The sequence below is a fragment of the Heloderma suspectum genome, chromosome 2, assembly GCF_057233095.1.
Source record: "Heloderma suspectum isolate Gila_16-S chromosome 2, 16-S_ref, whole genome shotgun sequence".
Classification (NCBI taxonomy): domain Eukaryota; kingdom Metazoa; phylum Chordata; class Lepidosauria; order Squamata; family Helodermatidae; genus Heloderma; species Heloderma suspectum.
Window position 1 is genome coordinate 165289107 of NC_139459.1, and position 12536 is coordinate 165301642.

The 12536-nt window shown below is 43.6% G+C and overlaps 1 protein-coding gene across 1 annotated transcript in view; it reads right to left on the reverse strand.

The window, feature by feature from the left end:
- The window catches only part of SMARCA4 (SWI/SNF related BAF chromatin remodeling complex subunit ATPase 4), a 91648-nt gene that overhangs the window by 29894 nt on the left and 49218 nt on the right, over positions 1–12536 (reverse strand). The window contains exons 17-21 of the mRNA XM_084835713.1: positions 12336–12499; positions 10226–10292; positions 8725–8835; positions 4368–4610; positions 2138–2251 (exon numbers count right to left, since the gene is read on the reverse strand). Of these exons, the coding sequence (XP_084691839.1) occupies positions 2138–2251; positions 4368–4610; positions 8725–8835; positions 10226–10292; positions 12336–12499 (699 nt within the window). The remainder of the gene's footprint in view (positions 1–2137; positions 2252–4367; positions 4611–8724; positions 8836–10225; positions 10293–12335; positions 12500–12536) is intronic.

Consider the following 12536-nt stretch of genomic DNA (forward strand, 5'->3'; position numbering starts at 1 on the left):
TCCCCACATGCAGCAATTAATCTTAAAAGGAAGTTTGCACTGGCATTAGTGGAAACTTAAAAACAATAGTCCAATTGCTGCTCAAGGGGGTGGGGTGAGGAGGAGGAGGAGGAGGAGAAGTTAGGTGGCCACGGATTAGATAAGGAAGCCCTGTGGGCCACATCTGGCCCATGGCCCACAGGTCCTCCACCCCTGCATTACACAATTAAAATGCGCCTGACCCGCAATTTCAAATAGTCTTGAAATTGGCTCCCCACCCCCCACTGGAATCACTTAACTAGGTTGCTTTCTTAAGTGATTTATTTGGCAACTGTTTGCATACTTATATATTTTAAAAAGCTAGAACAAATATATTTTAGATATTAACGTGTGTATGTGTGTGTAGAGAGAGAGAGAGAACACACACTCTTGTGGGGAGGATTTGGGAAATTTTGAGTACCACCACTGTTGAGATGCACTTTCAGTAGCGTCATATATTCAGATTATTTTCTCTGCAGGTTGCCAATATAGTCTTTGCAATCTTTGACGGATAACTCCTGTATATTAACAGTTGCACACCCAATTTTTAGGTAGCGAGCCAGATACATGGTGGACTATGGTGGCTGATCAGCTGTCGGAATAATATTTTCCTGTTGGCTTGGTAATTTCTGTGGGCAAACCAAATATCAGGAGGACTTCTGACAGAGAGCAGAGATGGTGAGAAACAGCCAGGCCAGTCATTTTGCTAATGTGTAAGCCCCTTCAGCTTGAACTTAAAAAAAAAGTACCTTCCAGTTGTTTAACTAGATCTACAAAGAGGTCACTGAAGAGCACAGAACTTCCTGACTAATAACTCTTCTGATCCACTGAGAGTTGACTTCCATGTTGATATATCTCCAACAAAACTGTCAGAATTGGAAAGCCAAATCTGACCTGTATCCTCCAAGGGATACAGGCATTAGTGGTGACGCTGGCTATTCTTCTGAGGATATGGTGATGTTGACATGAAGGTGAGTAGTCCAACTTCTGCCAAACAAGACTATTTTGGGCTTCCTCTGTGAACAAATTTGCCTTAAACCAGGTCCCTTTGATGTATATGGTCAATTGGACCTGTTGTGGTTACCTAAGGGGATTCCCCCTGGGTGAAACTCCGAGCTGTTAGCACAAGCATAAGGAAAACGTTGCATTGCCAGGACATGCCCAATTTACTTCTGGAAGGGAAGAAGCAACCACTGTAGTTCATGGTAGCAGACTCCAGACATGCCCTAGGTGGATCAACGGTCATTATGACATCAGGGAGCTGTTATTTAGTATGAATATCAGACTCTTGAGTGATCTCTACATCCCTGATCACTAGTCTAGATGCAGATCAGAAGAGGCCATCCAAGAAAGTTGGGGAAGGGCTCTATTTCCACCTCCTGCGGGTACACACAGAAAAGCATCAGAGAGAGAGAGAGAGAAAGAGAAAGACAATGTTTGTTTGTTCTGACAATGAGGGACCAGACTTTTTCTCTGTGACTACGAAAGCCAGAAACAAATTAGAAAAACAAGAGAGTACATATTTCCGTGAAGTCAAATTTTGTAACAGATCCCAGCATCTGTTTTGGAGATGGGGTCTCAAAACCCTCAGCTCTATAGAAACAAGTCAGCAGAGAAGTCACAAACTCTTGCTAGAGAAGTCAAAAGTACATCACATGAAGTAATGAAAGAAGACTTTATTAGCAGTGCCTTAGCCTTCTTCCATGATATTATGCTCTCCGTGAATACACAAAATGTGCTGCCTTATACGGAGTCAGACCGTCGGTCCATCTAGCCCATTACTGCCAACACTGACTGGCAGTCGCTCTCCAAGTTTCCAGGTCTAGGTCTTTCCCAGCTCAGCTACCCAAGAACCATCTTGAGTCATGAGGTGTTCAGTCTGGGATCTTCTGCATGCGAAGCATGCGCTCTACCCCCGAATCATGGCCCCTCCACAGACATCATATCCGGAGCCTCTACAGGCTTTCCTTGATAAACAGAGTCGCCAGTAGCCTCTTCAAAAGAAATGAACTGGTAATTATCAAATTCCAAATGGATAGCTTATAGACAAGACACTATTTTCCTCCAGCAAGAAAGATTCTAGTAAGAGCAGGTATACTGTCTGCCTCATGTGTGTTACCTTTTCAGGTAGCTGTGCTTCTACTTCCTTCTTTAACCTTCTTAGCAGGAAGGGACGCAACACTTTGTGCAAACGACGGATAATTAGAATAGTTTCTTCTTCATTCAAATCCACCTATTTTTAACCACACAGAGATTTAAGGAAACAACAGTTACTAAAATATTTTCCCCTAACAATATTAGGAAAACCTATGAGCACTTTAAACACACAAAACAAAAACAAGCCATTATATTATTAACTATATACCCAAATAATAACATTACAGATAGTTTTATTTCATAGATTCATCTGTAGTCCCCCCCGCCCCAAAACATGCCCACTGTAGCAATTCAACCAATTAAATTCACAGAGAGAGAGAGAGAGAGAGAGAGAGAGAGAAAGAAAGAGAAATTTCAAGGGCAAAACTAGAATTTGGCAGCAGACCCAGGTTGCAAAAAACCCACAAAATGGCTGGGGAAGGCAGCAGCACTTTAGCAGCAGAAATGGGTTAGTTGGGCAAAAGTAATGTGGTTTAACCCTTACTTTGCCTGATGTTTTCTCCATGCAACTCCCTTCTGCCAGCTGGGGTTCTAGACATGTTTTCGCTGTTTCAGAAATACGTGCACATGTGTGTGTGTCTATCTTGAGGGAAAAGTAGCAGGTAAAGGAAGGGTTAAGCTTTGCACCCTCCCTCCTGCCAACCATGCACTTCCACTGCTGTTTGGGAGCAACCTGGCTTCCTAGAGCCAGGTCTGCCTAATTTGGCCCCAATGTATCAATTTGTAAGCTTAGCTTTAATGCACAAGCACTGATTGAGATTACAACAGGGTAAGTTAGATCAACCCTCCAATATTCATCTGAAAACCATAAGCATGTTATATTCTGAGTTTTGAACACACATACCCTAAAAGATTTCACACTTACTTTCCCCCCAAAATAGTATGCAAGTATATGGTTGGAAACAGGGTAACTTAGCTGGTGCTTGCAAGGTTTTCTTTTAATATTTTGCCACTAGTGGGGGTATGAGATGTATGTCCAGGTAGATATATATGGGAGGAGGCACTAAGATGTTTAGGGTTTCAAAGGTAATACCAGCACTTTGAATTTGGACCAGAAACAAACCAGCAGCCAGCGCAGATGACAGAGTACTGGCATAATATAATCTTATCATCTCGTTCCAGTTAGCAATCTTGCTGCCCTATTTTGGACTAAGTGAAGTTTTCAGGCCATTTTCAAAGGAAGCCCACATACAACACATTGCAGTAATCCAACTGGGAGGTTAGCAGAGCATGGATAACTGTAGCAAGGCTGTCTCTGCCAAGAAAGGGTCACAGTTGGTGTATCAGCCTAAACTGATAAGAGGAACTTTGAAGCTATAGAGGCCATTTATGCCTCCAGTAATAATACTGGATCCAAGAACACTGGTGATCCTTTAGGGCAGGGGTGTTGAACCGCTTTCAGCCCAAGGGCCAAATTCCATTTCAGTGAAGCTCTCGGCCACATTTCAGTGGCAGGCAGGGCCAAAGGCAAAGGCGTAGGGCCAAAAATGCCATCATATTTTAGCTGGAAGCTCTTCCTCCCAGTAACTAAGCCTTAGGAGAGGCATTTCAACCTTTTACGATGGGGGGAAACTGTACAAAAGTCAGAAATCACCAAATGATCAGTGGTCGGGGAGAGAGTGTGAGGCCAGAGAATGAGGACATAGCCAACTTGGGAACCGTGGAGGACCGGATTGGGACACCAGGAAGGCTAATTTTGTTCCCAGGTGTGGAGTTCTATACCCCTGCCTCAGGAGAGGGTGACCCTATCCAGAACACCACCTTGCTGGGCAGACAAACCACTCATTAATGTAACCAAAACTAAAAGAATGTGAAAGATATTGGGAATGCTGCGCCACCTGATCAATTCAGAACAATAAAACTATGTGGAGCCATACAGAATCACAAGAATCTCCTATATCAAACTGGCTAGGTCAGTGGTTTTCAACCCTTTTTTGATTGAGGAACCCCTGTAACATGCTATATCTTGAGGAATTCCAACCCCTTCCTCCCTGACCCCAACCTCCCACCTAAAGTGAAAACTGGTAATAAGTGGGGGTGACTGACCTGTGCAAGAGGGGAAAGTGAAGCACCTGAGGTACTGAACTCATCAGCTGGCTGGCTGGAATTCATGGGGGATGGTTGTGGAACCAAAGCGTTCTACGGAACACTGGCTGAAATACACTGACTTAGACGCTTCTTCCTGTACCTACCTTTTCTCCTGTCATGGCAAATGGTGCATTGAACCACTGTTCAAATGTGCTACAGCTCTTGAAGATAGTTGGAAGGAGGAAGTTGAGCAGAGCCCAGAGTTCTGGTAGCTTATTCTGTAGTGGAGTCCCTGTCAGCAGCAGGCGACGTGGAGCAACGTAGTGTGTGTTCAGGACCTGGGTTAGCTTGCAGTGGTGATTTTTCATCCGGTGACCTTCATCAACAATCATATACTTCCAACGAATCTGATGATGCCAGACAGCATGTGCATTAGAGTCTACATGAATCCCACTTGCCAGGGAATACACAGCTTCCCCCCTCCCCCATTATTAAGTCTTCAACAGAGGGTCTCACAGTAAGGCATAGTTCAGATTGATTGATTGATTGATTATTTATTTATTTATTTTCTATGCTGCCCGATGGATAAACCTCTCTGGGCGGTTCAAAAAACTTACAAACCACATATACAAGATAATAAAAACATAGTATATTTTTAACACACAACATTTAAAACAAGTTAAGGGCACAATCCTATGCATGTTTAGACAGAAAAAAGGCCTACAACTCCCAGCATGCCTCAGCCAGCCATGGGACTGGGGCATGCTGGGAGTTCTATGCCTTTTTTCTGTCTAAAATTGCATAGGACTGTGCCTTAAAACCATGTCAATAAGATACTGGACCTGCTAAAGACAGCTGACATAAATACCCCATCATATGCTGCTAAATGCCTGGGAGTAGAGTACAGTCTTAAGCTGGTGCCAAAAAGATGAGTGTTGGCGCCAGGTTAAGACATAGGTCATCATACAGGGCAACCAAGGCCGTTTCTGTGCCAAACCCTGGCCTGAACCCTGAATAAAATGGATCCAGATCATTGATCTCATCTAAGAGTGTCTGTGGTTGGTAGGCCACCACCCACTCAAGAGGATTTCTTCACGAGTGGTGTCTCTGCCACTTCTTTCAGGAGGCTCGTGACCAGTCCCTCTCACAAAGAGACATTAATCACCTCCCTGATCCAGCTGGTTGTTCCCTCCCTGCTGATTTTTATAAGATAAGAGGGGCAAGGATCCAGTATGGAAGTGGTTCCATGAACTTTGTCAATGTCCTCCAGCTGTACCAGCTGAAACTCACCCAAGAAAAGTGGAGAAGGCTGTGTTCTGGATACCTCACCTGATTCACCTGCTGTAATACTGGAGTCTGGCAGATGCAAGAGATTTTTATCTTGGAAGTGCCTAGCAAGTGTATAACAGTAAGCTTCAGATGGATCCACAGAGTCTTTAGGGCCAGCATGTAATAGCCCTGGACTAGCCTGAAAAGCTCCACTGAGCAGCACATAGAGGATTCAAAGAGGCAGCAAGATGTTTCTTTGCCACCCTCACTGCCCCTGAATATGCATGACCAAAAGAACGCACCAGTGTTCAGCTGCAGCCAGTAGGAGTTTTTTTTCCATCTGCACTCAAGCTGTCTCCTATTTTGTTTCATTGCTCTCAGCTCTGGGGTATACCATGGAGCCGTACAAGCTCTACTGCAGAGAGGGTATTCAGGAGCAATTATGTCAACTCTGCATTCCACAGATTGACCAGGGTTTCAATAGGAACGCCAGCCATATCAGCCAGAAAACCCCCCAGAGCCCCCTGGATCCATTAGCCTCCAGTGGCAGACCATCTTGCAGAAGGGAAAAGCCTCAACAGGAGGTGATCTGACCATGAGAAAGGGATTGATTCAAAGTCCTCCACTTTCAGATCACCATCCTCATGAACGGTGGAAAAAAGCAAATTTAGAGTGTGCCCTGATACATATATTGGGCCAATGACTCGTTGGGACAGTCCCATGGTTGTCATGGAGGCCATGAAATCCTGAGCTGCCCCAGATAAGGTGCCCTCAGTGTGAATGTTGACATCCCCCAGAACCAACCATCTGGAGGATTGCAACAGCGCACCGGAGACCACCTCTGTCAGCTCAGGTAGGAAGACTGCTGGATAGCAGGGTGGGCAGTACACCAGCAGAATCCCCAATCTGTCCCGCTGGCCCAACACAAGACACAAACACTCCAGACTAGTAGTTGGATGGACAGGGAGCCTGGAGAGAGAGGTAGAATTCTTACAGACCACGGAAACCTTCCCATCCCGGGCCCTCAAGTCTACCCAGGTGCTAAACCAAGTAGGCACAACTGAAGGAGACTAACTCCTCCCTGTTCACCCAGCCAGGTCTCAGTTATGCATGCCAGATTGGCCACCTCATGCGCTATTAAATCATAGATAAGGGAGGTCTTATTATGCATGAATCTGTCATTTAAATGCAGCATCTGGAAAACTGAGAACAGGCTGATGGGGCAACTACCAAACCTGCAGGTGTGGGGAGGACTGGAACATTGCACAGCTTTTGACTGTCTGGGCCATGTTTCCCTTACCTGGTTAGTCTTCCTCCCAATACCTTCTCTCTCTCTACCTGTCACTATACTGATTGGGCCCCCTCCCCCAGGTCCCCCCACTTGGCCCCATATCCTCCTTCCCAGACACATAATCAGGCCCTAAGAGGGCAACCAGTCCCCCATCAAAGTCTCTAAACAACCAAATTGGCCAAGATGTTAGGTGGTGGTCCTTGCCTTTGTGTCCCCCTGAAGTGGCTCCCCCTGAAAGGGGTGACTCCCTTTAGTGGTGCTTCTGCTTCTGACCCAGCAGATAAAGGCCTTCCTCCATAGCCAAGCACAGCTGGCTCACATTGTCAATCAACCCGGGGAAGGTTTCCTCTTCTTGAGAGCTATGCCACCTTCTCCCGATAGCAGGAGATGTAGCTAGGTTTTTATAAATTTAATTCAGTTTACATAATTTGCACCTGTGAAAGGTGTATAGAAGCCTGGTTTGCATGTCATGGCAGCTATGCCTGGATTGTTTAACCCAAGAATTGCAGGACAAGTGGAGTGTGCAAACTGCATGCTTGTCATTTCCACTTTCAGTTAACAACCCAGGATGTACAAACCTGGAAACTATGGATTATTTATGGGTTAAACAACCCAGAGTTAACTTAACAGTAAACCATGGACAATTGTTGGGTTAGCTGTGGGCTGTTTAATCCATAAACAACCCAGAGTTTCCAGGTTCGCATGTCACAAAATAGCCCAGGAACAGAGCGTTCCTGGGTTGTTAAACAAAAGTGGAAATGACGAGCACATGCTTCAAGTGCTCCAGTCGGCCCTGTAATTCCTGGTTAAACAACCCAGAAATTGCAAGTGTGACATGCAAATCAGGTCTATGTCACTAATTTGCAGAATCCATATAACATATTAAGTCAGAAATAGGAAATGAGAAGGAAAAAAATCTCACTCTTCATATAGGCTTCGAATAAATGCTACTTCTAGAGCATTTCATATTATACGCTCCAGACTAGTATTATACTTAGTATGTGCAGTCACTCCTTGAATTTAATCATGTTTATAAAGTTGTGGATAAGCACCTATTAAAAAACCAATTTCTGCAGCATCTCCTGGGACCCTGATGCAAAAAAGACTACAGTTGCTGAGCAGAAAGAGCATCTTCCACCCCCTCAACTGCAGTTGAAATTAATGAACTATTCACAAGGCAGCTGGCATGTGGGCTGAGTAAATCTGTTATTTAGGTGTGCGTTTTGCACTGGCTGAACTAATTTGTTTTATAAATCAATATGCACACACATGCACTGCACAGACATACACACGTACACACACTCAGTAACTCTTGGTAAGTGCCTGAAAATAGTATCTAATTGCCCTTAATCAAAGACAGAGTGGACTGCAGTTTTAAATTGTTCAGAACAGCAGGCGATATAACTGACACAATCTGTCTTAGTTCAACAAGTGGGAGAGGAGACAGACATCCTTGGCTACATAAGAGGTGGAATTTCACTACCAGTGTTTAAAAGGATAAAATAGAAGAACTCTCTTCATTATTCAGAAGTCATATAAATACAATGAATGCTTTATTTATCTGTGTTTCTAATATTCATAAATACATATTACTTAATGTGTTAGTTTTGCAAGAAAACTGTCTAACTACAGTATTGCCTATAGGATACCATAATACTTTCTTGCTAAAACTGTGAAAAATAAGCATAAAATCAAGCCCAGGTGTTAGAAGTGGTGCTGCTTGTTGTTTTCTGTTATCTCTGATTATTGGGCTAAGTTCGGTTTTAATGTCATTGCTGGTTGTCACTGTTTAATTTTATTCTGATTATGTGTTTTTAGCTTTAATTATGAGGTTTTTATATTGTTAGAAATGTATATATTGTAAGCTGCCTTGTACGAACTTTTTTCCCAAAAGGTGGGATATCAATTTATTAAATAAGTAAAATAATAAATAAGGGAGCTTACGAACAGGGAAGTCTCACCTTTGCAAGAATGTGCTTATCTTTGATGATATATTCATATGTTGTAAGCAAAACGTTAAACTTTCCACTTCGAAGCTGAGGTACAAATGCCCGTCTTGCAGCTGGAGAGCCCTAAAAATAAGAAATCAGAAAATCTAAGTGAAGCTTTTAGAAAAATAATCTATATCAGCCTTCCCCAACCTGGTTCCATCCAGATGTTCTGGACTTCAACTCCCATTAGCCCCAACCAGCATGGCCAATGGTCAGGAAAGCTGGGAATTGTAGTCTGAAACTGGAGGGTACCAGGTTGGGGATTGCTAATCTATATTGCACTGTGCTCATGGCCATGACATTGACTGGCTGAGCTGGCTCATAAACATTCCAATGGATAGGGGACGACGTTGTTTGTAGTCCAGCTTCAGTGAAGGAAGGGAAAACTGTCAGTGGAGTTGGGATTAAAATGTTAACGGAAGCCCTAGAGACAGGAACAGCTTGTTGGGCTGGTTGAAGGGTTAGGGAAACTAAGACGAGGGCTAGGTTTGCATGATGATGAGGGTAAAAGAAGCCATCATGGCTTCTCCCCCTGGCCACTGTTATTTACATAATTATCCGCACTGCAGTGCGAGTTGGTGTGTCAGCTGAACCCGGCACATGGCGCAGTGGGGGCTGGCTTCGTATCCACTCTACAGCCCCTACTGCACGTTGTGGGTTGTTCAGTGGGTACAAAACCAACCCTGCCATGCCACATGCCATGTTTGGATGACATGCCAACCTGCGCAACAGCGGGGGTAATTATGTAAACAATGGGCGCGCGAGTAGCACGCGCAGGGGTGGGGAGAGAAGCCATGATGGCTTCTTTTACCCCTGCAATCATGTGAACCCAGTGTGAACCTAGTCACAGAGTCCATAGGTGAAGGAGCTGAAGGAAGGGGCAGACTGCACTAAGAAACAGGAAAGGTAAGTGAAAGAAGCTTGAAAAAAAAAGGAAGAGAAACTGAGAAGAAAGGGCTCATGGGGGAGGTCTGATAAAGGCACACAACCCTTAAGAACAGGAGTGACGTAGCACTGAGGTACCCTCTCCAACACCTAGGCAGGACAGGAGGCACTGTGCATTATTGGGAAGAAGGAAGGGGAAGAAGGAAGTGGACAAGCAAGGGAGCTTTGGGGAGCTTGTACCATGTTGAGAAATAGACATTTTCTTAAGGAGAAGACCTCTCCCCCTCTCCCCCCCCCTCAAGTCAATAAGCAAAATTATAGAACAAGCCTCGCTTTATGGGAGGAGCCCTGCCAGACTCCTGGCCTATGATTAATGGGCAAAAGCAGGTTAGGCAATAAGAAACGAATCCCTCCCCTTATATCATAGTTGTTCCTGAATGACATCCAGTGGGAAAATACAACTTGCTTTCCACACACCAATCAGAAGATCTTCCACTTTTGCCATAGACTCTTAACTGACTCATCATCTCATCTAGACAAAGGTTTTCATAAAATTTGAAATGAGAATCTGAACCACAGTACTTGCCTTGTAGGAGACCTTAACCACAGAAGGAGCCCACTTATCAAATTCATATGCCCAATTTGATAGAGTTCTAGAACAGAAACAGTGTTATTAGTCGCTTATTATGCAAAAAAATCCTCTGAGCAGTTTTAAAGAGACAAAATGTCTTTAAATCACACAACTATAATATGCAGATTGGTGACTTAATCAATAAGAACTGCATGTAAGCCTTTTGCAACATTGCATGTCGGAAACATAGTTCAAACTTGCTTTCACAACTGGCAGTTTATTAGGTATTAGCTGGTGATTTGAGCAGATCAAGATACAGTCAATCAAGATACTAATCCTGAAACTGATTTTGACATGCAACCCTCTTTAGGAAGAACCAAGGGTCCATCTAGTCCAGCATTTTGTTCACACAGTGACCAGCCAGCTGTTGACGAGGAAACCACAAGCAGGACATGAGTGCAACAGCACCCTACTTGTTTTCCCAGCAGTCATTTTTCAATTAGCAAAGCAAATTTAATATTTCTGCAGTATCTCTTGCAAACATTACATTAAATAACTATATGAAACATGGACTGCGTTCCTGATAAGAACAGACCATTAAAAGCCTTGGAAGAATTGGTGTCCAAGTTCCTCATGGCATTTCAAGTACAGTGTTTACACACAGGGCTTTCCTTTCCTAACTGTTTTGATGACCTGATTTAAACCAAGTCATTTACATAGGAACTAAGGATTAAATGGGATTCAACTGGCCTAGTAACATATCTCAAACAGTAGCCAGGATCAGATGCTTCAAGGAGAAAGCCACTGAACACATTAATTATGCTCAGCCTCAAGTATGCAGGACTTCTGGGGACACACAGCAGTTCTGTATTTCTTGGCCATCATAGGTAGTAGCCATTAACAGCTTTTTCCGCCTAATTTTTATGAGTCATCACAGGCTCTATTCAGGCATCATGCCAAACCACACTTTGCAAAGCTTAACTCTTATTGCTTTCAGTGTCTGAATTGACAAGGCAAGGTTCGCAATCAGCTAGCAAACCAAAAAGTGAAACCATTACTTGAACTGGGTGTGCAAAGGTTTCCACAAATTGTGGTTTGGCTCAAATCCGAAATGACAAACTACCATTTTGGATGTTGCTCCACCTCCTGAGGCTGTTGTGTCATAGAGATGGGAGTACAGAGTAGGTGGAAAACTAAAGTACTTGCTCTTGCTATAGCTGTTCATGCAACATATTTTCAGCCTGGCTTTAGTCCACCCACAGTTCTGATCTCTCTGCAGACTTTCTTGCTTGTGCATCTGCTTTCCTATGCATCCCAGATGCTGAGAAGTTTCCAGGTAATGAAACAGGAAAATGGGGAGGGGAGGTGGAAACATTTCTAACAAACAGAGGAAGCTTCATACACATCTTTAGGGCAAAAATAATAGGGAGTGGAGAGAAAGATGACGAAAAGGGAACGCTTCTCGGCAAAATGCCAAAGGAAGCAGCAATGTGCTGCATGATCAGAATAATGGACAGCAGCTCAAAGGGTTGCTGAGCAAGCACAGCCTCAGTTGCACTGCCCCCTTCAGATTACTGACCTCTAGTAGCAAGGCAGCTCATCTAGTGTCACTTTGCCAGCAACAGAGTAAGGCAGAGTGATAAGGGACTCCTACTGGAGATGGGTGAAGAAAAACACAGAGTACAAACCGTGGTTGGCACTTGTGTCTGGAACACAAATCACAATTTGGTGTGTAAACTAGAGCAAACCAAGGTTTGGCATGTCTCACTTAAGCCATCCTACTGCCTTCATATTAGTACACTCTACCAGCCAAATCTTGCTAAACATAACTGTTCCCATCTTTATGCTCCCCTTGTGACAGTTATTATACCACTATACACTGCTGATGTTGCCCTACAAGATTGTATTATGTTTGTCACAATGTGGTGACTATAGGTTTGTTTGTTTTTTAAATTAGTTTGTTTTTCTATACAGATCAATCAAGCACAGAGAACCATATTGGAAATACAGCAAGCTAGCCAGCACATTCTGTTTAAACATAATAAAGGCATTTGATTTGAATGCAGAAACTGTTGAACCTGACCATCTTTCTTAAGCACCAAATGAATTCAACGAGGATACTTACGACAGAGGTACTATAATGAGGAAGGGTCCATTGATACGTTTGTGCTCCATGAGGTATGTAATTAAAGCAATGGTCTGGATTGTCTTACCCAGGCCCATTTCATCTGCCAGGATGCCATTTAAATTATTATTGTACAAAGATACTAGCCACTCTAAACCTTTAATCTATGGGAAGAGAAAAAGAAATGCACACACATTACTG